We start from the raw sequence: 24,687 nt of genomic DNA on the forward strand, positions 1-24,687 counted from the left end.
TATTGAAGTCTTATACTTTTTTTAAGAATCCCCATGTATATCAAGAAACATCACTTTGTTCCTTGGCTTGTCCCCAAATCATACCAAATATCAAAGATTTATTTATTGAAGGTTTCCCCTCAGCAAAAACGAGGTTGTGTGATTTCAATATCCGTGATTCATCCCTTTTATTCTAGATTCAATGTCAACCTTGTAGCAGCTGACAATTTTAAGCCAATCAACAAAGAGAAGAAAAAACAAGCTCTTCTTTTACTGAGTGTCCATTCTTTCCCTTGAGTCCTTTAGTATTAAGTAACTACGTAGTTTCAGCTGTTGTAGTTTCCACAAAAGACCGATAAGGACCGGTCCTAAGAATAATAAATGTTTCAGGACCGGATTGATGGGATTGCAGTGTTTTTAGACCTATCCAAAACTAAAGTATTAAAACTAATTTAGATATAATAATTTATCTTATCATATCCATAACGTTGGATGTTGTTAATGTTCCTATTATTTAATAAAAAAAGGAAATTGTTTAGCTGGAATCTAGTCATATTTGGTTCATTTTTATAGTAGATAGTGATTCATAAATCTATAAGTAATAATACTAATTAATATACATTTAACCATAGAGTAATGGGGCCGTAAATGTAATATAACTTAAACGTCTTTAAATTCAATTAGAGCTTATTGTTTTCCACCTAGCGCTCGGTTATACAAAGGATTTTTTAGTGTTGAGACTTGGTACAGCAGAAAACTTTTTTTCGGTTCGGTTTCACTCTATTGACCGATTTTTTTATCATATACGGTAAGAGACCAATTTTTTTAGATCAACCGTCTTTGATGTTTTCATTATACTAAACAGAGACCTTACATAGATGATAAATATCTGGATAACTTCGAAAATCTAAAAAGTACATGATATGTTCTAGTACAGATACTGTATTAATATAACATCGCCCGAGCTATCTTGCTTTAAAATTCGTATGATCTTATTGTACTGTGTTTACAATTTGATTAAAAAAACGTCCAGTTCAGTCCTGCATATTAATTGTCAAACTTTTAAAGTTCGGTCCTTGATGACATCACTCGACTATATTTCTTCTTTTTTAAATCAGATCTAGTACTGACAGTCCGAAGGACCGGTCCTAAGAATGGACTGAACCGTATAAATAAGGACTGACACAACAATAATTATGACTAATATTGTGTCGATCCTTATTTAGGACTGAAGACTACAGTTCCATCCAGTTCAGTCACGGTCTGGTGCAGTTCAGTCCAGCATATCAGTTCTTCAACTGACAAAGTTTGGTACTTGATAACATCTCTCAACTACATGTATATTTTTTAATCAGTTCTAGTACTGACAGTCCAAAGTACCAATGGTCCCAAGGACCAGTCCTAAGACTGAACCGGAATGATCCAAATAAATAGTGACTGATACAAAAATTCTTATGGTTTATGACCTCATGAAAAATTTATATGTAAAATTGGTTTAGACCGAATTTTAAATAAGACTGATTTTTCCTTTGGACTTGTCTAGACCGAATTGTTCCTTTGGACCAGTGGTGCCGGAACTATAGAGTCGTTGGCCCACACCTTTGCAGAATTTTTTATCATTATCACAATACAAAAATTGCCTCTCGTATAAATTTTTCTGAAATGTCATAATTTTGGGGAAAAAAATCAATTCAAATTTTGTCTCTTTCTGAAAAATTTAGCTTTAAAAAGTGTATCCTCGAAAAAAAATTATTTGTTGAATTTAGTATTTATAAAGAACTGTGACATATTCTTGAAATTGTCAAAAAAGTCCAACACCCCCACGCCCTCCCCCCACGAAAAAAACAGTCAACTAATGCGGACTCCCGTGATGACGTCACAGGTATATTGTTTGGCACCTTAAATAGCAAATACATTCCGGTGATTTTGACGGTCCTAACCGAATTTACCTTTGAATCGATCTAGATCAAATTTTTCTATGAGACCATTATACTTTCATAAAGTAATCGGGCTTGCTAGAATTTTCAATTTTATATATCGTACTCACTGCTAGACAAGACAGACAGTTTTTGCAAAACACACAGCCAATCAAATTCTATGACGTCAGTATTAAAACTGTGCGACGGAAATGAAACACCAGTCGTAAACGTGTTATGGTATAACCTTGTCTTTTTGTTAATCCGAATTAGTTCGGTTCAATAACGCTCTCAATCCGATCTAGGATTTTCAGACCCAAACCCAAGACTATTATATTTTTATCATTAAAGGTTATTTAACTTTGCTGTTGCTAGCTAGCTAGACGTTCGGTCTTCTATGATTGAGAGCGCTCGCTCGCATATTTCCTACTTTGAAGAGAGCGCTTAAAGAGTGAACAAAACAGCAGTTTCTTTTTCCTCATCTTATTTCTCTGGTGGAATATTTTATTTATTAGATATTATTTTTAATATGAAGGAAGAACTCTTGTATGTAGTACTAATGTAATGTTCTTCATCCGCCATCATGTCCAAGTCCAGCAAAGCCGAGAAACCTTTCTCAGAGAAACTTAAACAATGGTTCAAGTAAGAATATGCTTGGATTGATATTATTATTTAAGTTCCATCATCATCATCATTTTCTTTTGACTTTAAAGGGGCACGAAATCCAATTTATATCCACATGGAGAGGAAATCCGCCTTAGTGGAGAGCTGGTCGACTCTATTTCCCCTTCCATATCCCCACTCCAGGAACGTTTAAAGATCCTTAAAGACCTGAAGGAAAGCGTGAGGAATGGGCGACTTCAAGACAAAGGAGTTGAGGTCCTTCTCTACAAAACAAAGGATTTGCTGCGAAATGATTCCCCTGACGTACGTCATATTGTGCTATCCTTTTACGAATCCCTTGTCTATGGACAATACTCTCGTTTGGGCCTAGTTCGATCCGCATTCTTCAATATCATCAAGGAAAATCATTCAAAGAGAGGGAGTGCGGACTTTACATATCATATCGATCTATTGTACGTACTAACAGGGAAAGGGAAGGACATTGTGTATTTCGAAGATGAGTTGGGCCCATTTATCAAGGAAACGATTCCCTTTATTACGCCGCAATTACCCTGTACTCTGAAATTCTTGGAGATGATTACAAATTGTTTTATATTCAACGCAACCTATCTGGATTCGGATGTTGTTTTAGCACTTATTACATTAATAAGTAGTCTTTGCACGTCTACGAATGATAAAAATGAAACCAAATCCTGTCTTGAAGTAAGGACCACCCTTTTAAAATCTCCTTTATCATAGTCAACACTTTTGAATTTCAGGTTTTGAATTCCATCATTTGCTACAGTTACATCCCCAAAAATGGACTTTTACTCTTCATTAGCATACTTTGTCGAGTTGTAAATTTAGAAGCGTATGGAAAGGATGCTTGGGACATTACTCGTCGTTTAATGGGTACACATCTGGGTCATTCAGCCTTGTATTGTTTGAGCATGATTGTTCAAACTACTGAGAATCGTAGTGATGTTGCTCTTATACGTGGAGCAATATTCTTTATTGGATTTAGTTTGTGGGGACACAATCGAATCAAATCTTTGGATTATTCCGCTGTCACCATCTTACCTACCTTTGTACATGCTCTTAAATGTAAGCATCATTTGGTTGTTTTTGAAGTGATTCAGCAGGTAATATATATATTATAAGTAATTGACTTGAACATGGTCCAACAATAATCATTTTCATGGCAATTTACAGGTCAAACAATTAGTCACGTTCTATGATAAAGAACTTCATGCCGCCGCTTGTGATGCCATTGTCGAACTCATTGAACTGCTTCTCATTGAAGTTCGTCGATTGGAAAAAAAACTTCAGGACAACATATCCTCACATTTGCATGCAGTTATCACCATATTAGAGGGTCTATCAGAAATGAAAAGGTATGATGCCTTTAAAGAAGAAAATATATAACATTTTAGGGATTTTTATTTAATCATATATTGCTTATAGATATAGTGGAAGCAAACAAAAGTTGTTTGGAATGCTGGACTTGTGTGCTGATCACCGCCCTGAAGAATCTGTAATCAGGCTAATAACTTTCCGTCAGAAATCAATACATGCAGCAAAGTCTAAATGGCTTAACATCTTTTCTGAGCTTGTGGAGCGCTATTACAAAAAGGAGAAACGCGTTAACATTCGAATCAAAACTTTAGATGTGATTTTGGATATTTTCAAGTCTAATCATTATTCATTTGAAGAGGAACTAATAGATAGAATAATTATTCCCTTCTTGGGTAGTGTTCATATGGAACCTGAATCTCGAATAAGAAGAAGGGCTATTGAAGTTTTAACTACTTTATGTTCCCTTTGTCAAACCAACAAGAATTTAGATCTTTTGAATATCCTGGGTTGTATAATGAAAAGGTCCTTAGAACAAGAAGCTGAAAGAGATACGCTATTGAAAGATTTACTCATCGTTGTGTATGGTTTAATTAATGTATTTAAGGACAAATTGCGCCAGCTACCAAGTACTTTTATACTGAGAGTTTTAAGTTTATTAACAACGCATTTGGAGTATCACTATGATCACCCTAACATATTTGGTGGAAAGTCGGATATACGATATGTAATATTTCGCTTATTTTTGAGCTTAAGAGCTGAAGATGAGAGTTATCATTTGGGATTGGAAGAAAGTGATGGCTCGGTGTATTTTAGTCCTTATATTATATGCCGTAGTCCTGAAGAAGAGGAGGAAGCGGAGTTGTTGTGGAATAGACAACAGGAAAGTGCTAGTCGTCCATCCTCTCCTTCTTGTTTATCTGGAACAAGGCAAAAGAGCGTTTTATGTGTATCTTTGAATAAGGCCTGTTTGTTAGTGATAGAGTGTTTGGAAAGGGAAACTGATTGGAACGTTCTATGTCTCGTTCTTACCCGAGTTCCTACAGTGTTGCAAAATAGACCTCTGATATGTCGTTATGGCAAAAGTATCAATAAATTTATCACACCACTCGTCTCTTTCACGGATAAAAACTCAAACTTTCCCCTCCATCTGACTAATACTCCTAGTAAGTTCAGCAAATCCGATTTTCATAACCATATATTCCCTGTGCTGGCAGCTTTAGCCTCTTATAATGAATTCCTTGTCCCTGCATCACAAAGCTCTCTTATAAGAGCATTGGAGTTAGGCTTATTATCCAAAGAATGCAATCGAATGTGTATTGTTGCCCTCACTACATCAGCCCTCGAAATGAAACGCTCAACGCGCAACCTTATACCAGAAGTTTTATTAAACTTTTCCAAGATATCTGCAACAAAGTTTATTTCAACACCCATTCTAGAGTTTTTATCAACAATGGTTCGATTACCCGAAGTCTTCAGTTGTTTTACTGATACAAACTATATAACTGTCTTTGCTATTGCTCTTCCTTTCACGAATCCCTTTAAGTTTGATCCCTATACAGTTTCACTGGCTCACCATGTTATAGTGATGTGGTTTTTGAAGTGTAGACTCTCATATAGACAGAACTTTGTTCAATTTATTATCACAAGTCTTAATTCAAACATATTCGTACCTTTTGAAGAAAATGATAAAAATAAGGATTCCATGGGACGGATGCGGAGTACGAGCTTATCAGCTGCTCGGAGGCCAAATGTGGCTCTTGCAGCTAAAAAGGATATTGTAGCTGATGTTCCAAAATCCACTCAAATCCATCCATTAGCTTTTCATCAGGAACTGACAGAAACATGTCTCGATATTCTGGCTCGATACATGTACGGCAATGTCTCAGTAAAGACCCGTCGCCTAAAAACATCGGATTTTATTCTTAAAAATGGGCATTCAGCGACTTGGTTGATTGGCACAATGCTTATAACTGTTTCTACGAGCTGTTGTACCCATATTGCAATGAGAAATGGTGTATGTGATAGATGTTATTTTTATTGCATTCGAGATGGAACTTTAAGTAAGGATGATATTACTAAAAATTCGGATAGAAGAAGACACATGTCGGATTTTTACGTAAAGCACTTTCTTTTTTATTTTTGTATTTAATAATTATTTATTTTCATTACAGTCCGGTACAAATAAGAGTCAGTTATCAAACTTAAGAAGTGATAAGGAACTTCATAGGCACACTTCTCTGGAGAGAATGGAGTCTTCTGGAGATGATTATAGAGTAAAAAAAGTGCTACCTGAAACATGCAGTTGTTGGTGCTCTGGCTGGGCTGAAGTAATAAAACCCCATATGTACACTACTACATATTTTGCTCATGAATTTAATTTCAGATTTACATTCGACGTCCAAGTGGGGATGTATCCTGGATGTGTAGAGTGCAAAATACTCAGTTGCTTAGTGCGCATACACCCTCAACTAATTTGAGAGAATTGACAGCACTCTTTGATACCTCTTTGAAAAAGGATACATTCAACTTTGATGTGTCGACTGAAAGTGATAAGATTAATGTGGATAATTTAACGGAAGACGAATATAAGAAGTTAAGCTCGGAATTCGTACCCTCTTCAGTTTCCTCTGTATGCTTAATTAACCTATGTTTGATCTTTGTATGGAATCTTTATTAATATATATTTGTAATTATTCTAGCCTTCTGCAGAGACGGATAAAACAGTTTCGGGGAATAGGTCGCACGATGAGGAAATGATCGTTATGTCACCTAAATCTCCAGTTAAAAAGACAAAATCTTCACCTCCTGACACATCATGTCAACCCCTAGAAGTCTCAGATATTAAAAGAAAGAGTTGTGATCCTATACCAGAGGTTGAAGAGGATTTACGCTCCGGAACCGATTTAAGGCGTCGACAATCTGTACGTAGATACAACATTAATTCTTATATAAATATTAGAGTTGGATTCGAGTTAAAATTATCGAGTTCGAGATTTCGATGATTGAAGTAGAGTCGAGTTCAAGTAAGTTGATGATACTCATATTTTACTTCGAGTTCACTATCAAGAAATTAAATAAATAAGATATGTTAGGTTGCTTATTAATTGGATATATACATATTTCATATAATACCACTACTGATAATTATTGAATTCTATACAGTTAAATATTATATTAGGTTACCATGACGTAGTAATTAATCCTGTTTCTCTTCTTAGAAACTATTTTCCAGTTAAATGGCTAACTTAAATAGGTTAGAAAATACGAATTTTCCTTCAGTGCTCCAATACTTTAGTGGGTTTTTATATCGATCGATACAAGGCAATTTTAAATATTGATTCTTAAATAAACATAACGTTTATAGCATAAAAATATTATGTGGCCCATGGCCTGCGCAGTTAAAAATGTCAGTTATATACTATAAGAGTCTGGCGGCCTTAGAGCGAGTTACAATTAGTTTGAATAATTACATAAAAAATATTTGAAAATTTGTATTCCGCAGGAATAATGAGATACTCCTTGATATCGAAAATAAATAACCGGATACTTGATTAGTGATTATTCGAGACTCATATAAATATTTTGAGTTTCTGTGGCTGTAAGTCAAACTATATCGAGTTTTTTCAAAAGATTTTTTGACGAATTCGAGTAATTTACAAAAAAAAAAAAAAAAAATAATAATAATAATAATAAAATGACTACTTATGTCGAGTATTTTTCGAGTTTGAGTAATAATCGAATCCAACTCTAATAAATATTTTATTCTGGCTCTTAAATTATTATTCTTCGAAATTTTTGAGGAACATGGTCCAAAAATGTTAGTTTGTATAAAAAAATGAAGAAATATACGAAAGTTTAAATCATAATAAACCTTGTTTAGAAGATGTGCAGGCCACTTCTAAAAAACAACAACAAAACATAGAATTCTGAACTGAAAATAGTCCACATAAGTCGAAATAGAGCAATATATTATCAATGTGAGAAACTAAATAAGGGTACCGGTATTAATTTCAAATTTCAATGCCGAATGGATATACAAAATTAAATGAGTTAACAAACTTTCAAAAGCTATAATGTTATAAAGTTAAATTAAATTGTATGTATTACATACAAAAAGAAAAAGAAAAGTGCGTGCTATACGCGGTACAGTAATACTTTTGACTAAAAATAATTATTTTAGGGGACAGTTGAATTAAAAATTTTGAAAGATTTTTTATTCATCCAAAATATTTTACTTATATACTAATATATTACTTTATTTTTCATTATGTGGACTATTTTCAGGTGATAATTCTATTTTTTTCTATTTAATCGTATGTTAACCGTAAAGAACTGTTGGACTATGTTCCCTGAACATTTCAAAAATAAATAAATAATAATAATTTAAGAAACAGTCTAATATAAACATATATTTTCATACTAAAACTATAGGATGCATGGAGAAAATCCTTACCACCGAGTAATGAAGAAAATCAAAATAATATCCCATTGAATAGCTCTCCCAATTCTTCATTTGAAAGTAATTTAAATGAACCTGCAATGAGAACAACGCGCTCTCATACTATATCCGTATCGAGTCCGCGGAATCGTGTATTAAACAAACCTTTGCAACCTACCACAGGAATAGTCGGTCGTCCTGGAATTGGTGGCATTGGATCTGGAGAAAAGAATGATAAAGTTTCTGGCATTTCACCGCAATTTGTATTTCTTATGCTTTATCAATCTTCCACATTTGGAAATGCTGCTTCCCTAGAAAAACCTCTTTTACTTCCGTCAAATAAAATTACTGAGAATAGTATTAAAAATCTTGATAGGATCCCGGCGTAAGTAAAGTTTTCTCTATTCTAGATGCATTTAAAAAGTTTAGGCGAATGTTAATTATGAATAGGAATATTTTTTTTGGGATTAAGTGGTTGATAGTAAATTTAAAGGTTGAATAGTCATGATTGGATTACTAAACAGGATTGTCTTTTGGACACTAAGGAAAAGGACAATAAAGTTTTAGTGTATTTTTCTATGCCAGGGGTCACCAAATGCCTCAGTGCATATTGGATTCAAAAAGAATATGCGCGCCATTTGCATATCCCAAAAAAGTACCTATAATTTGTTATGTCTTTTTGATAATGAATCGTTGATTTAGGGGTATACTTCTTATAATATTACTTAAAAATCAAACACTCAACTGCAATATTTATTTCATCATAAGTGCTGTATCGTTATGTATGTTGTAGATTAATAGGAATTATGCCCACAATCCGTAAATATGGAAGCTTTAGGATCGATGTGCTACCTCTAAATATTTATTGATCGAGTTCAAATTTTGAAGAACATACATATTTTCTTATCAAAAAAAACAATTTGCCACTTTGGGAGCACTACTTTTCCAGAAAAAGTTGTTAAAAAAACCCTCTAATACAATATTTTTTATGAATCTTCTGTTTCAATATGTAATCTTGATCCAATAGACAATGCCCATTAGATGGGGCCAGAGGCGCGAATATTCTTTTCAAACTAGGAGGGAACCACTACTAATATAGGGGGGTCTGAAGGGGTTGTAGCGCCTCCAAATCGAGGAATTTAAAAAAAATTATAAATATAGAAGAAAAATTAGCTCCCAAAAAAATCAATTTAAGAATTCATTTTCTAAAAAAAAATAAAGGAGTTTTTTTTGGATTTCTTTAAAAAAAGAAGGTTATTAGATCACATTATGCTGTGAAATTAAGCACCCCTTAAAAATATAATCCGGCGGACGCCCCTGATTTGTCATTCTTTCAATTATCCGGCCCATTATAGAAAAAGAATAGGTTACTCCTATTCTAAACTATGTATTAATGTATACGAATCAACTCATTTTTGGAGCCGTGCCACTAACATGGCTGGAGCCTGTCTCTGGAGACTATACTTTTTCCGGCTTTTGTTTTTGTTGTTGACCCTAGGAAATTAAGAGAAGGATCCACTAGGGTATCGCTCCCAAGGAGCCTACCTCAATTGTATATCTACAAAGCGACGTGAAATAATTATTGATTTTTATTATATTAATTAGTCACGAAACTCACAAGATTGGAGTTCTATACATTGGACCTAATCAAGTCAATGACGAAGTTGGAATTTTACGCAATATAAGCGGTTCTTCTAGATACACGGATTTTTTGGATGGTCTCGGAAATCTAATCAATATTAGAAATATTGATAAATCCACTCATTTCATTGGTGGATTGGATAGCGAAGAGGGTGATGGTAACTTTGCATATATGTGGGAAGACGACGTCATGCAGGTTATTTTTCATGTTGCAACTTTAATGCCTAATCATGATAACGATCCACAAGCCAATAAAAAGAAAAGGCATATTGGTAATAATTATGTAGCCATTGTGTACAATGATTCGCGAAATCATAGTGAGTCTTACAAAATGGGGACTGTGAGGGGGAAATTCATTTCTGCATGTATAGTCATCACTCCTCTAGATCAAGGCTCCAATAGGGTATGTGTGGATTGCAAACCAGAGCTAAAGGAACCTTTGGGACATGTCATGGTAAGTTAAAGTCAAATAATTAATTAGTTACACAGGCCATAGCTGTATAAAGGGGTCAGGTAAGGGAAACTGAAAAAATGACCACTTATAGCAGGTGACTAGTGTTGTGTCGATCCTTATTTAGGAGTGAAGACTGGGTGCAGTCCAGTTCAGTCCTAAAACTTGCAAAAGTTTGGTCTTTGATGATGTTATTCAACTTTTTTTGAAATCAGTTCGTGTACTGACAGTCCGAAGGACTAATAGGAATCGTCCTAAAGACTGGACTGACAACACTACAAGGGGCTTATTTTGTAACAATTCTAAATTTGATGACTGTGTATGGCCGCTTAGTGCGGTGACACGCTTAGAACAGACCAGAATTCTACCTATTAAAATCAAATCCTCTTTTATCAATGAAACCCTAAATATTTACACTTTAAATAAGTTCTTTTGGCATAAAACCAACTGAAAAACCCAGATGTTATTCCTTTTCAAACAAAATTCTAAAAAAAAAATGGCGTCTTTATTTTTAAATATTTTTAAATTTCCTTAGGATTGGATCCTCACCTATAAAATGCAAGTACTTATTTGAAATTAGCATTAAATTTTGTTTCTGTGGATGATTGATTTTTTTTTTTCATATAAAAAAGTTGGTTCAACCTTATAAAAAAGGTAAAAATACTCAAAAGCTAGGTTTGATACAAAAAAAACAACTAATTATATATTCGTTATTAGCTTGTCAGGTAGTAATAGAATTGAATATGGAATTTAAAATATATTTTTTTGTTGATATATATATATATATACGAGTATATGTTGTGTACAAGTTGCAACCAAAAAATGTGAGGAATCATTTTAAATGAAGGATTTATCGGATAAGGATAATGCAATAATTGAATATTCTATGGATGATAATTTATATTAATGGTGTAGTTGTTGACTGTTTTAATACAAATTACTAAAAATAAAGTATTCTATGGCACATTATAAATTTCAAATGTCCTCAGTTGAATTACTTATAATAACTATCTAATTTGAATAGATCAAAATGAAATTACATTATCAATGTATAGTTGATAATTAGAATCCATTTTAATACGAATAAATGGAATCTTGTACAATTTGCGTATTCTAGCTGCAACTTGTACACAAAACAACTATTCAAAATGACACATTTAATCTTTAGGATCCTAAAATAGTATCTGACAAGAGTTTGTCAATATTAGTTCGCCAATGGGCTCTTCATTGTAATTTGGCGGCGCAGATTCAAAAATCTTTGAGCAATAAAATGCCTTACTCTTCAAACTGGCTCGAAAGACTTCGAGCTATTAAGCGTTTGAAAGAGAAGCTACAAAAGGAAAATGAAATGAAGGAAGAAGAGGATCGTGAACAAGGGTCTGGGCGTCCACAACTGAATGATTTCACAGAATTTGTCATTATGCGAAAAAAGAAAGGGAATGGCGGAAGTGGAAATAGTGTTGGTGACTAAAAAGTATGGCTTTCACTTGATGATTTTGTTACTTTTGAAAATGATTGTTTTATATGGCTTAACCAATGAACTCTGCCAATATATAGTAACTAATATGTGGTTAAATTGTTTTGTGACTGTGTCAAGCAAATGATAATAAAAATAGTTAATATTTTATTTAGATTTTTATATTAATATAATAATTATAATAAGAAGGAAGAACTGGTGCAATTCGATTTACATATTATTTGATGCCTATTATAAGTCCCCAGATGTTTTAATGTACAAGGAAATAAATTTATATTTATATTAACTAATGAAATTTTATTTAAAATAACTAAATTCCTCAAAATAGTAATTAATCATTATTAACATTGTATAGTATAAATAAGTTATTTTTTATCCTTTGGAGTAGTAGTATTTTCTTTCTTCTTATCCTCCTTATCGTCTTTACTCTTTCCTCCAGAAGTAGAAGTAGTAGTCGTCGTCTCCTTGGATGGATCCGACTGTTGATCAACGCCTGGTAAATTCTCAAGAACATTTTGAAGGAATGTAGAATCCTTCATTGCTCCTGAACAATCATCTTTTGAAGCTTCACCACTCTCATCCACTTCCATTTTTGAGGAGTCTTCAGGCTTAGATTGTGAATCTAAAATGCAAAGGAATTCATTAAGATGAAATTATTATTACTCATCGGTACTAACCATTATCTGCCATAGACATACGCATTGCATATAATATTTGTTCTTCTTCCGTCATACTTGCAAGGTCGGGAGCAGTTTTGCTTTCTGCAGCGGGTTCGTCCGTATCCATAGACATAGCTAATGCTCTCTGTAGCAAGGTTTCTTCAGATGTTGCTCCACCTTCTAAAACGGATGACAAAACATTAATTAAATAGAGTTTGTAGATGTTGTATATACGTATTGGGACTCTGTGTCGAACCCATTTTTACAAATCAATTTTATATATTTTTTGACGGATCAAACGGTGGTCACTGTGGAATTACAAGGATGAAAAACAGACTGTCCATAAATTTAATCCTATCTGTATATTTAAAATAGAGTTAGTGTGTGTGTGTGTGCCCACACCGTTGAACCTAGGAGGCTGAAATTTTGCACGGGTGCTTCTTTCGAACCTATTCAGGCTAACACAAAAACTGTTTTTCGGACATCAAGGCCACAAGAAATAGGTTTGAGTTATAAATCAAAAAGTGAACAAGTTATCGGAGGTTATTTTTTCAACGACATTATTATTCATAACTTTTTGTTTTTGCAAGTATGAAATATCTATCGGTAGGATTGTGTTCCTCTTTGCATTGCCACTAAATGTTTAAACTATTTTTTTTTTTTTTTGCAAAGTTAGAGCAAAACAGTTTTTTTTCTTTTCAATTTTCACATTGCTATATTATATTGCCTGTAAGAATACCCAAACACTCGCACGAGTAACACCGGATAACCCTTTGATAGTACATTAATTTTACTAACTATTAAATTTATGAATTTCAATTATAACATTAAGACAAATGCATAAAAGTCAAGATGTAATTAGTTTAGGACCAGTATTAATTTTGTCTACTTTCATCACATTTCGTCAAGAAATATAAAAAATTGTTTCATCTTCGCTCCGTAACTATCATACAAAAACAGTTGTAGGCGAATACATTTCAGCAAGTCATAGATGACGAAATTAACTATGTTTATGACACCCCAACCTTTTAAGAGATAATATTTAAAGAACAACCTCCTTCGGCTGGAGTTGCAGCAGTCGTGGGCTCTCCGGAAGATCCACCCTCTTTACTTCCTTCCTCTGCCTCTTGTCTAGCACGTTGTTCCTCCATGGAGACTCTAAGGGCCAAAGCCAATTCAGGATCCTCATTAGGATCAACTCCAAATTCAAATCCACCACCAGATGGAACAACCCCACTTCCATCTTCCCCTTGAACAATAGGTGAAGATACGAGGGCTTGACTTAGATGCGGTGTGGGAGGAACAGTGACTAAATGGCTTCCAGTTCCTTCTTTACCATTAATGGTCTCCATAAATTTTTTAAGAATATCTGCATTGTCAGCCTGGAATAGAGAAAAAGTAGGAAAGAGATGAGGCGATGTGGGAATGGTATAGTTATGGAATTCTAGAAACATGGAAGTCAATCGACTTCACTTTTTCCCCATTTGTATATAGGAGATCCTTGTTCTATATACGTTATACACTTACTATTCTTAGTATACATTGATACATTTTTCGCCAGTAATTATTTATCAATTTATCTGTGGTAAGTAATGGGTTATTTTTTTTAAAATGTTGTCAAAAATAATTGTAAAATTAAATATTTGTAATAAGAAAAAAAAAAAAAAATGTAAGACGAGCAATCTTCGGTGAAATTGGAAGCTTGACATTTTAGCAATGTTAAACACAAAAATAATTCAGCCCTAATTTTACTCTCATTTATTAATGTACAAATAAAAGAAAAATGAAATCCTAGGGGAAAAGGCCGTTATATTCCAGATATCTAGAGTTCCATGACTTAAAAAAGGCATATATTCCTTACGTCTTCACCAAAACTAATGATATCCACATTCACTTTTTCTTTTTTCAATTTTTTTGCTAATTTAATAGGTATGGTTTACAATTTTGTCCGCACGTTAAATATTTTCTCTAGCTATCTCGAAATTGGAGATAGCGAGAGCGGAAAGTTAAAATTCAATGATCACGACCTTTTAATAATAAGCGATGCATAGGATATACTATTGGAGTAGGAGATGAGGAATTTCAACTCTTTCTAGTAATTTGGACAAGGATCTTGATAGTAGATGGAAGGTCTCATTATGAGGAGGAAGTTGCGAGTTCGTTTCTTATTGAATATCAAGGGATCATTCCTCGTTGATGTTCTTTAAGAGACAAACTTCCACCTTCCTCAAGATATAGAGACCTTCAGTGACTTCGAAAGAGTCGAGATTTATTTCCTACTCCCAGTTCAATAATATATTATAAGCAAGGCGAATGATATAGTATTGGAGTAAGAGGAGAGAGATTTCAACTCTTTTAAGTTACTTGAACAATTAGCTCTTATGTGGAAGAAGTTGTGAGTTTGTCTCTCATTCATCTTTGATACTCTATAAGAGACAAACTTACAGCTTCCTCCGCGTTATGCGACCTTCCATCTACTTTCACGATCTTTTGAAGTGTTAATTGTTGAAATAACATTTGAAATGAGTTCTGATTTCGTTTCTCCTACTTCAATGATAATCCGCGTCGCTTCGCTTCTCTTCGCATGTTATTTCCTAATTAATAAAAGATCCTTGATCCTGACGTGCGGAGCAACATGTAAAGCATACCCAATTTAATGAGGTCTTTTTCTGGTGCATCCAGGATAGGAGATCCGATAAAGACAACGATCCGTGTCTTGTGGTTTTTGCCTTGTCTGTGCTTGAGTGCCAAATGAGCAATTTTAATCCCTGAAATGAGTTGAATGTTTCCCGTTGGAGTCACGCCGTGAAGCTTGGCCAACAGCTTCCCAGAGTCCGTTGTCAATGTAACGAGGACTTCAAGGCAGCCCAGAGTGAGGAGTCCGACGTTGGACTCGGGATTAGAGCGAAGCTTGGATTGAGTGATGAGATTCACGGCGTCCTGTTGAGCCTGGAGGCGGGTTGGAAGGAAATCTCCATTTCGCATATACTCAGAGTTATCCACACTAAACCCAAAATCCCTTTAGTTCTCCTCATTTATTTGAAATTTATATATAATTACCATATAATTGTGCTTTCAAGAACCATTTTTGAAGAGAATATGAAGAGGTAGAAAATTAGAAAAACTGCTTAATAATTCAGACCGTCAACAATAGCCTAGAAAGTCAGTATTGCCAACCTATAATATATCTCAGCTTCGACCTTCCTTCATCTGCGGCCGGCTAAAATAATAATAGTCACTACTGACTATTTAGTATTTACTACACCAGAGAAAACACGGAATAAAAATAAAGTTGGAACGCGCTCTTTTTTTTTTGTATTTGACGGGAGTGCAAAATTATAGTCTCATATAGACCGTTTTCACGTGTTGTCGGTCATTTTGTGGGCATAAACAACCAAGTTGTATAACAATGACAATCCTTTTTTATTCATATTAAGAAAAATAGTCCGCTATTGGCTGTCAAAATGAGACACTTCAATTAAAGGACTTAGCCCTTACTCTCAATCTAAAATATATCCCGTGAATGCATGGCCCTAATATTTATTAAAAATACGTAATTAAATCGTTATACAATCTTATTTCCATATTGTAGATAAAAACTCATTATTAAGATGGAAGGAATAAGATATTTTTCAACAGTTATTCTACTTTTCTTGTCCCAAATCGATAAAAAAAATATAAAAGAATTGTACAAATCTAGACATTTTTAGGGATTTTCATTTTAATTCAAATATCAGTGTCCATCATTCACATCAAGTAGTATTCAATGCTGATATTAAGTATTTTTTTTATTCATAGAGCCATTTGATGGAGTTTTATCAAGATGACTTGCAAATTTGTCTATTTTATGTTATAAAAAAATATAAGCAATGAGCCTTCAAATTGGCGTCTCCTTCAATTGTGATTCAATTTATGACGTCAATGAAAAGGCTCTATTCTAAAGTAAATGGCTGCAGTCAATTGAAACTTTAACAGTTCATATCTATAATCTTATGTTTTTTGTTATAAAATTGTGTTAAATTAAAAATATGTGCTGTGCCATTAAAATAACAATTATTTAAAAATTAAACTTTTCTTTTAAAATAAATTTATTATAATTAAAAATGGGTAAGATATCTGTTGTTAGAGTTTCAATTTAAAACTTTTACTTTATTAAAATGATAAAGTTATTTGCACTCCCGTCAAGTACTTATAAAGTTATTCATTTTAGTGTTAGCCTCATATAGGTAGAAGGAAAAACAAGGGAAGAGTAATTTAGTACTATTACTAGAGAAATTCTTAATTTATGCATAATTGTATTATGACTTGGGACAGGTATAATTTATATATATCTCTTTGTACTATACTCCTATATGAATTTGTAAAAATACTTCATCTATTAAAGATCATTGGAAATATTTTGGAGTACATATGCAATTACATCTAGAGTAAAGGCTTTGATAATCGCCTTAGTATCAATTCTATTCTATTGTTAGAATGCTTCACTAGGATTACTTATAAGTTTACAAATAAATGATATAACAAAGACTTTAAATATGTGTATTTCATTGTGTCCTAGTTAATTTGCTATTAGTCATAACAGCCAATATCATAGTATAGTACAATTTGAAAGAAGTGACATAATTTAGCAAATGGGGTATTAAATTCAGAGATCTTGTAATAGATTATATTATTTTATCTCTGACGTAAAAAAAAAAATGTTTTGAAAGTAATCTAATTTTTAGTTATAGGTCTATGTTCTATTAAATCCCTATCCAAGAAACAATACAAAAGCTTGAGGCCTTATAGTGCCTCATTTTTCCGTCTAGACACTTCAAATTTCAGGCAAAATCCTAATGTAATAAGACCAACATTTTTATAGAGAATAAATGTTCCAAAAATGCATTAGTTGATACATTTTTGTATTAATAACTCTGGGCTAATAAAAAAGTAACCTATGTTCCCTGCAATGATAAATATTTTGAATTATGAGATGAAGGTTAGAGGATTGAATAGGCCACTTCATTACCTTAATGTGTTTTTTCTTTGTCCCTCAAGGTTGCTTTTTTTGGTCATTGTCGTGCTGGAAGACACATTCACAACTCATTTTCACTGCCCTGCTCTGAGAGAAGGAGGGATTCTTCCCCAAGATTTACCGGAACATGGCCTTGACCAATGTGGTGAAGTCGTTCTTTCCCCTAAGCAAAGAAACACGTCTAGAACAGATTTTTTTTACCATCATGCTTGACAGTCTAGATGGTGTTCTTGGGGTTCTATTCTGGATTTTTCTTCTTCCAAACACCTTTTTTTTGTTCAATCATAAATTATATGGAAGAGATATTATGTATCTTACTGTTAACATAAACCTACAACTAAAATTATAGACCGTTCTTTTCTTTGTCAGTGGGCAAACATACAAAATCAGTAAGGGCTCCTTATTTCCTACACTGTTCATATAAGGTATAAATATCTATAATATAATTTATTGATAAATATTAAAGGTACCAAAATTCAAAGGTTCTGCACCAGTGGCGTCGTTACCCCCCAAATGATGTGTTTATAATACTCGTATTTAAAAATAAATCAATATATATAAGTAATTTTATTACAGTGTCGATAATTTTTGTGACTTATCCCCCAAATGATGAAAGTTAGTAGGTCCTCTGATTTGCAGATTGATTTTTGACTCAAACCCCACTTAATATATTGTAAAAATAGCTCTGAGTAGGAAAGTCCTACGTTCATTGTTAACAATTGCAATTAAAAATATAATGTTGATATTCTTTCAATTATTCACTAATCCACTTTTGCTTAGATTCAAATATTAACTAACTTTTTTCTTCAATTTTACTGATTATTGATTAATATTAAGTAATACTAAATATTAATATTTAATATTAAAATGTAATAATTATTACATTTTAAAATATGTCAAGAAGCATAAATTAAAATATATCTTGAGTGAGACGACGTAAATTTGAAACTGTGTCAGAAAATTTTAAAAGAATGGGTGGAGCATGGTCAAGACTAACAAAAGGGTTTAACCGAAAAAAACACATAGACCAAGAAAATCTTATGCCATATGTCATGGATATGATTGACGATAGGAGACGAGAATATTTCATAGAGCTTGGTAAAGCCATTAGCATTCCCTCCGTATCTGCATTTGAGGATCACCATAAAAATATATATGAAATGAGTAGTCTTATAAGAAAGAAGCTTGAGAATTTAGGTGCCCATGTTCGATTTCTCAGCTCTGGAAGAAATCCTCCCGTAGTACTCGCGGACTTAAAAGCACCTAATGGTTAATTAGTCACTAATATTATGCATAATGTAAAGGAATATATAATTAAACATTTTTTTTAGGGTCTCGGAATAAAAAAACACTTCTCATTTATGGTCATCTTGATGTTCAACCCGCATTTAGGTCCGATGGATGGGAAACGAATCCCTTTCAAATGGTTAGGAAAGGAAATAAACTTTATGGGCGTGGGGCTTCTGATGATAAAGGGCCAGTTTTAGGTTGGATACACGCTGTTGCTGCTTTAAAAGACACATTGAATGACCTTCCTGTGAATATAAAGTTCCTTTTTGAGGGTATGGAAGAATCGGGCTCCAAAGGCTTAGAAGATATTCTAGAGAGCATGAAAGACTCGTCCTTTCTTAAAAAAGTTGACTATGTTTGTATATCAGATAGTTATTGGCTTGGTAATCATCATTAGTATCCCATTAAACATTATTCTAAATTATTTTATGCGTATTTTTTAATATGTAGGAAAGAATAAACCCTGTCTTGGGTATGGAATACGAGGTAATGTTAATTTTGAAATCTCAGTTACTTGTGCTTCTCAAGATCTTCACTCTGGTGTATTTGGTGGACCAATTAATGAAGCTATGACTGATTTGATTAAACTGTTGGATACATTGGTCGACCAAGACGGAAGAATTTTGATAGAAGGGCTCTATGATGAAATTGCGCCTGTTACATCCGATGAAATTGAATTATACAACAATGTAGAATTTGAAGTGAACGAATATAAAAACGATATTGGTGTCAATAAGCTAGTGACTGGAGACGATAAGATAAAAACTTTGATGGCTACCTGGAGATATCCAAGTCTTTCCATTCATGGCATAGAAGGAGCATTCAGTGATACTGGTGCAAAAACAGTCATTCCAAAAAAAGTTATTGGAAAGTTTTCCATAAGAATTGTACCGGATCTTACTGTTGAAAAAACAGCAGATTTGGTAGGCAATCAATTATTATTTAATTGTTTATAACTTATTAAAAAATAATTAATTTAAGGTTCAAAGACATTTAAAAAAAGAATATGAACAATTAAACACCCCGAACATAATTGATCTTAAATTTGAAGGCTCAGAATCATGGATAACGTCAACACAAAATAAAAACTTTGAAGCTGCAAGGAAAGCAACTCGAGATATTTATGGTGATGATCCTGATTTAACACGAGGAGGAGGCTCTATACCTGTTGTTCCAATCCTGGACAGAATCATAGGAAAACCTATTCTACTACTTCCAATGGGAGCTTCTGATGACGATGCTCATGCCCAGAACGAGAAAATTGATGTTCGTAATTACATTGAAGGCACTAAACTATTTGCATCTTATTTATTTCACCTTGGACATTGATTTACTTTCCAGAAAGCAATGCAAAACAAATCATTTCATTTTTATTTACATATACAATATTTTAACTATTTTAATGTTGCTTCGAACAACATGTTATTAAATTAAAAAATATATCGAGTACATATATATATAAACAAATTAAATTATTGTAACTTTATGCTGTACGTAAATTGCATTACTCTACGATCGAATGGGCATAAATGTATTCTGCTTGGGTAGGTTTTAGTTACCATAACTAGGATTTTCAAATGGTTAGGGAATTATTCTAAGTATTTTTTTAAAGCTAGGTTGTCAGGCCCGTCAAGTCGGATTTTTGAGTAAGACATTTCTGTTTAGAAATTCCTGGTCATGTTTACCGACATCAACAATGCTGACATTACAGGAAATAAATCTATTATGGAAAAAGAGAAATAAGTTATTTCAAATAAATGCAACATTTTGTAAATAATAAGTTTGCATGTTTTTCCAAAATGATAAGAATAATAACGTATTTCTTTAATTACCCTTCCATTGATGGACTTGAATCCGGAGAGTAACCCCGGATAATTATATATTATAGGAATCTATAGAATCGATTGCATCCCTCAACACTAATTGCTAGCGATGAAAATCCAGTGTATTTTTTAGCTCGCCCGTTTTAATTTGAAGAAAGAATTCTCTTTTCCTCCGCTGTTGTCATTATAATTTTTCTCCCGAGTTGTGTTTTTCATTTTCTACTGCATTCAATTATATTCAAAATCTGATTTAACATTCGTATGTGCTCATAAAAGGTGGAGAGTAACCTTGATGCTTTGTTGCAGAGTTATAATTTCAAGTCCTCGGAAGACGGCCGAAATTTGTGAAAAATGATCGGGTCCCACGATTAGTCGTTATGTAAAAAAAACCAACTGCAAATAAGTAAATAGTGATCATGTCCTATCAGTGTTGCCAGGCCAGCTGATTTTCCACAAAAATTCCGGTCCCACCTCCTAAATAAAATTTGAGCATTTGGTCTAAAAGTTAATTTTTACTTTTTTTTTTAATACAAATGGTTTTTTGGGTTTTTTTCTAGAGCTTCTCCACTCCCCTTCATTATGAGAACAATCCTAACAGTTAAAACAACAACTGTAGAGTTGAAATTTCATTCTATTACAAGTAATGGCGTGACTTATACAAACAAATAATGTTCCACAAGCAAAACTCGTAAATTGGTACTCGAGTTTTATGGAGTAAATAAAAAAAAACAAAAAAAAAAAAAAAAAAAAAAAAAAACGACTCGTGGGCAAAAAAGGACGAGTGTTACTCGAAACTCGTCAAAACCTCGTAACCTGTCATAATCTCAGAACTACCTAAAACATGGATTCTCTGATTTTCTTTTTCGAGTCCATTATAACAATTATATCTTCCAAGACCGTAGTGATTTGTCGTTCGCGAACGTAACGGCTCTATGAGCCAGCTCTTTGAAGTGAACGGCGGGAGCTTAGCTCCCCACAAATCAGGAGTCGGCTCACCTCAAATGGTGGATTTCTTAATTTGAAGCGGAAATAGGAGGAAATCATTGGAGCAAATTATGCAGCAAAGCAAAAAAAAATTGAAATTTTTTGTAAGCCTAAAAATCTAAAGATCCGTTTGGGAGCCAAAAGAGCTGGAATTCCCATTACTACTAGACTGACTTCGTTTCTCTGTTAAATTTATAAATTAAGTTTTCCCAGAATATGTTAACTTTTGTGAAATGTGTACTCTTAATCCCTATTCATTTTAAAATTAATTTTTGTTTGAAAGTTTTAAGTCTAGCGGAAGTTTCTCGACAGAGCTTGGAATTACGCAACCTATTAAGGACACACTCAAAAGTCCTCTTCAGACCAATATACATTGTCTGTATTAATATAGATCAATGAATATTTCTAAATGCATGAGGGAGGGGCCGCTATGAAACATGAATCCCAATATTCAAATCTGATTTTCACTCTACTAGTGACAAAATCGTTTGGTGTATCCCTTGAAGTTTAAGCTTAAACATAATCCCCATTTCTTTTGCAGCATTTCAGAATAAGGGATTTCACTTTGTAACTATAATTATCTTTTTTGTTTAAATAGTAGTTACGTCATGAAATGAATTTATTTGTTAGGATCAGGTTTTTGTATTCAATAAGTAATAATAATAAATTGGCCATGAAGAATTTTAAGGATGAGGCAAGTAATGCTGAAGTTGATGACCTATGTGACTCTAGCAGTCCTGTTTATCTTTTGGAATATCTAGTTGAACCACAAGATTGGGTAAAATGTCAACCTTTCAAATCTTCGACCAGTTATACAAGGCTTTAATTCAAATTATGGAAAGTATGATTTTGTTGGCATGCCCGATTACATGATGATCTAACCTTGTATATCCATTAACTTTGGTATATACTGTTTCTTGCCATCTTTCATTTAACGCTGATTTCAGCTTTCTAACTTTTCAAATGTGGAAGATGAAGATGTTCAAAGTTTTTCCGGATTTGTCTTAGAATCCCTGTATGCTAGACAATATAATATTAACCCTTTTATGTGGAACAAAGAGGCAGATAAATTATGATACAATTATATTTTTTTACGATTCTTATAAAATAATAACAAGACAATGATTATATTATTTATTCAATCTTCTAATGTGCAAAATGGAAATAATAATTTTAAGAATATTATTGTGATGATCAATATGGATAAAAAAAAAGATTTTCAGTTAGCTCATTTTTTAAAGGACAGGCAGAGCAAAATAAAGCTGAATATAATTAATCAATACATATCAATAATAATACTGGTTCAGATGTGGATATTTTAAAAGTCATAAATAAAGCAATACCATATGGCCCAAAAATAGGGCCTGTCAACAAAATTTCTACGTTGTTTCTTTTGCTCTGAAATTTAGGTGATGTGCCTCCGATTGATTTTACCCCAATGACTATGAAAATGACCCTCATAATCTGAAATGTTTGTTTTTGAAAGAAATATTTTTATGCAAGTTTTACATGATTTAGTGATAATTTTCGCCTTGAAAGATTGCTATAAATGAAAAAAACCAATAACAGATATTTTGTATATACGTGTTTCTAGATTAAAAAAATATTTCAATGATTTTCTCTATCTTTTTCTGAATCGAAGAAAATATCTTCTAAAGACAAAAAATAATGAAAAATTGACTCTTTTATTGATCTAATATTTTGTACAATATCCATACGATGTAATGCCATTTTTCAATTAGAAAGGTAGAAATAACAGACAAAAAGCATGGCACTAGGTACTATATCTTAAAACCAATTCACATCAGGGAATCTTTACCTTAATGTATAGGTAAATGAAGTTTATACGTTTTTTTAAAATTTTTTGATTGAAATTAATTTTCCCTTTGAATTTTTTAAAATCAAAATATGGATTGTACATTGCTTTAAAATCCATTAAACAGTTCTTTTCTGTTAATAAAATAATGGAACTATGATCCAATGATATCAATGCATACATACTATTGAAAACTCACAAAGTAATGAGATTGAACCAGGTAATTAGGTGAATATAATTAGAAAAATAAAAATAAACTAACAGGAGAACGATTTGAATCGAAAAAGTGCTCAACCCTTCTCTGTAATCAATTATCACTACACTTGATGGATTATTCTTATCGGAAAAGAAAAAGACTCATGGATTGATGAACAAGTATAAAATGATTTAAAAACATAAAGCCATCATTACTCCAACAGAAAATAACCATTTCATGCGTTTTATAGTAATAGTAATGTCAATGGAAACATTGATGTCAACTAAAAATTAAGAATAAAGACGTATGAACCTCGTTAATTTATATATATATTAAGGCAAAATATCCTCGAGGAAAATTTATTTGAGGCGAAATGACTTAAGACAAAATATACTGAGGCAAAATATTTTAAAGCGAATGTACTGAGTACCAAAAAACCTTGAATAGTGCTGTTTGTCAAGCCGGCACGACAGTGATACCAGGCTACTGACGCATTTAAACCACTATCATACAAATTTATATTAGAATCGGTACTTCCAGCGCCATTTTGTGATACAAATATCGGCCTGCCATTAACGTAATAGACCTTTTCCCATACCCAAAAATACCTTTATTACAAAAAAAGTCAACAAATTTCTGAGCCAGCCCCTTCCCTCTTGTCTAACAAAAATTGATCTGAACTAATCTTTTGGTTTTTATTTTATTCGTCAAAAATGAGCAAAAAATATCGGTATAAAGATCCCATTTTTGACACTGGAAGTTTAGAACAGTGGTTCCCAAAGTGGGGGGTCTGTACCCCTGTGGGGATTGCAGGACACAACAGAGATGATTTCTAAAAAAGAAGAATATTGTTTAAATTGACAATACTTTAAGTGGATCAAAACTCTGTGTATTTATTTTTTATAAGTCTCTTCTGAATCATTTTATACAGTATTTCTCAGAAGATAGTACTCCGCAAATACATAACTCATAACGTTCCTTTTACTGACACAGCTATCGATTATCGACCTTTCATGTGACCAAACACTAAAAAACAGTTTTTGA

The 24,687-nt window shown here is 33.0% G+C and overlaps 3 protein-coding genes across 4 annotated transcripts; 2 read left to right on the forward strand and 1 right to left on the reverse strand.

Moving 5' to 3' along the window:
- The first annotated feature begins 2,328 nt into the window (after positions 1-2,328).
- On the forward strand, positions 2,329-12,147 carry gig (TSC complex subunit tuberin). The gene is made up of 11 exons (XM_040720654.2): positions 2,329-2,537; positions 2,609-3,221; positions 3,278-3,640; positions 3,711-3,892; positions 3,963-5,970; positions 6,026-6,181; positions 6,238-6,483; positions 6,554-6,775; positions 8,286-8,677; positions 9,898-10,387; positions 11,553-12,147. Exons 1-11 carry the CDS (start codon positions 2,479-2,481, stop codon positions 11,853-11,855), a joined length of 5,034 nt encoding a protein of 1,677 aa, XP_040576588.1. The 5' UTR covers positions 2,329-2,478; the 3' UTR covers positions 11,856-12,147.
- Rpn10 (regulatory particle non-ATPase 10) lies at positions 12,144-15,757 on the reverse strand. Of its 2 annotated transcripts, none has more exons than XM_040720655.2 (6): positions 15,581-15,757; positions 15,169-15,524; positions 14,382-14,437; positions 13,575-13,902; positions 12,539-12,700; positions 12,144-12,483 (listed from the first exon to the last, which is right to left on the reverse strand). In XM_040720655.2, the coding sequence occupies exons 1-6, from the start codon at positions 15,604-15,606 to the stop codon at positions 12,227-12,229; spliced, it is 1,185 nt and encodes a 394-aa protein (XP_040576589.1). In that variant the 5' UTR covers positions 15,607-15,757; the 3' UTR covers positions 12,144-12,226. The 2 variants fall into 2 exon arrangements, with proteins under 2 accessions (XP_040576589.1, XP_040576590.1); XM_040720656.1 differs by having other exon boundaries at positions 12,539-12,697; positions 15,581-15,741.
- Positions 15,758-18,437: 2,680 nt separating this feature from the next.
- LOC121125662 (cytosolic non-specific dipeptidase) lies at positions 18,438-20,310 on the forward strand. The gene is made up of 4 exons (XM_040720860.2): positions 18,438-18,803; positions 18,866-19,207; positions 19,275-19,747; positions 19,806-20,310. The coding sequence occupies exons 1-4, from the start codon at positions 18,506-18,508 to the stop codon at positions 20,151-20,153; spliced, it is 1,461 nt and encodes a 486-aa protein (XP_040576794.1). The 5' UTR covers positions 18,438-18,505; the 3' UTR covers positions 20,154-20,310.
- The last annotated feature ends 4,377 nt before the right edge of the window (positions 20,311-24,687 follow it).

This window comes from Lepeophtheirus salmonis, chromosome 10 (genome assembly GCF_016086655.4).
Source record: "Lepeophtheirus salmonis chromosome 10, UVic_Lsal_1.4, whole genome shotgun sequence".
In the NCBI taxonomy this organism is placed as follows: domain Eukaryota; kingdom Metazoa; phylum Arthropoda; class Copepoda; order Siphonostomatoida; family Caligidae; genus Lepeophtheirus; species Lepeophtheirus salmonis.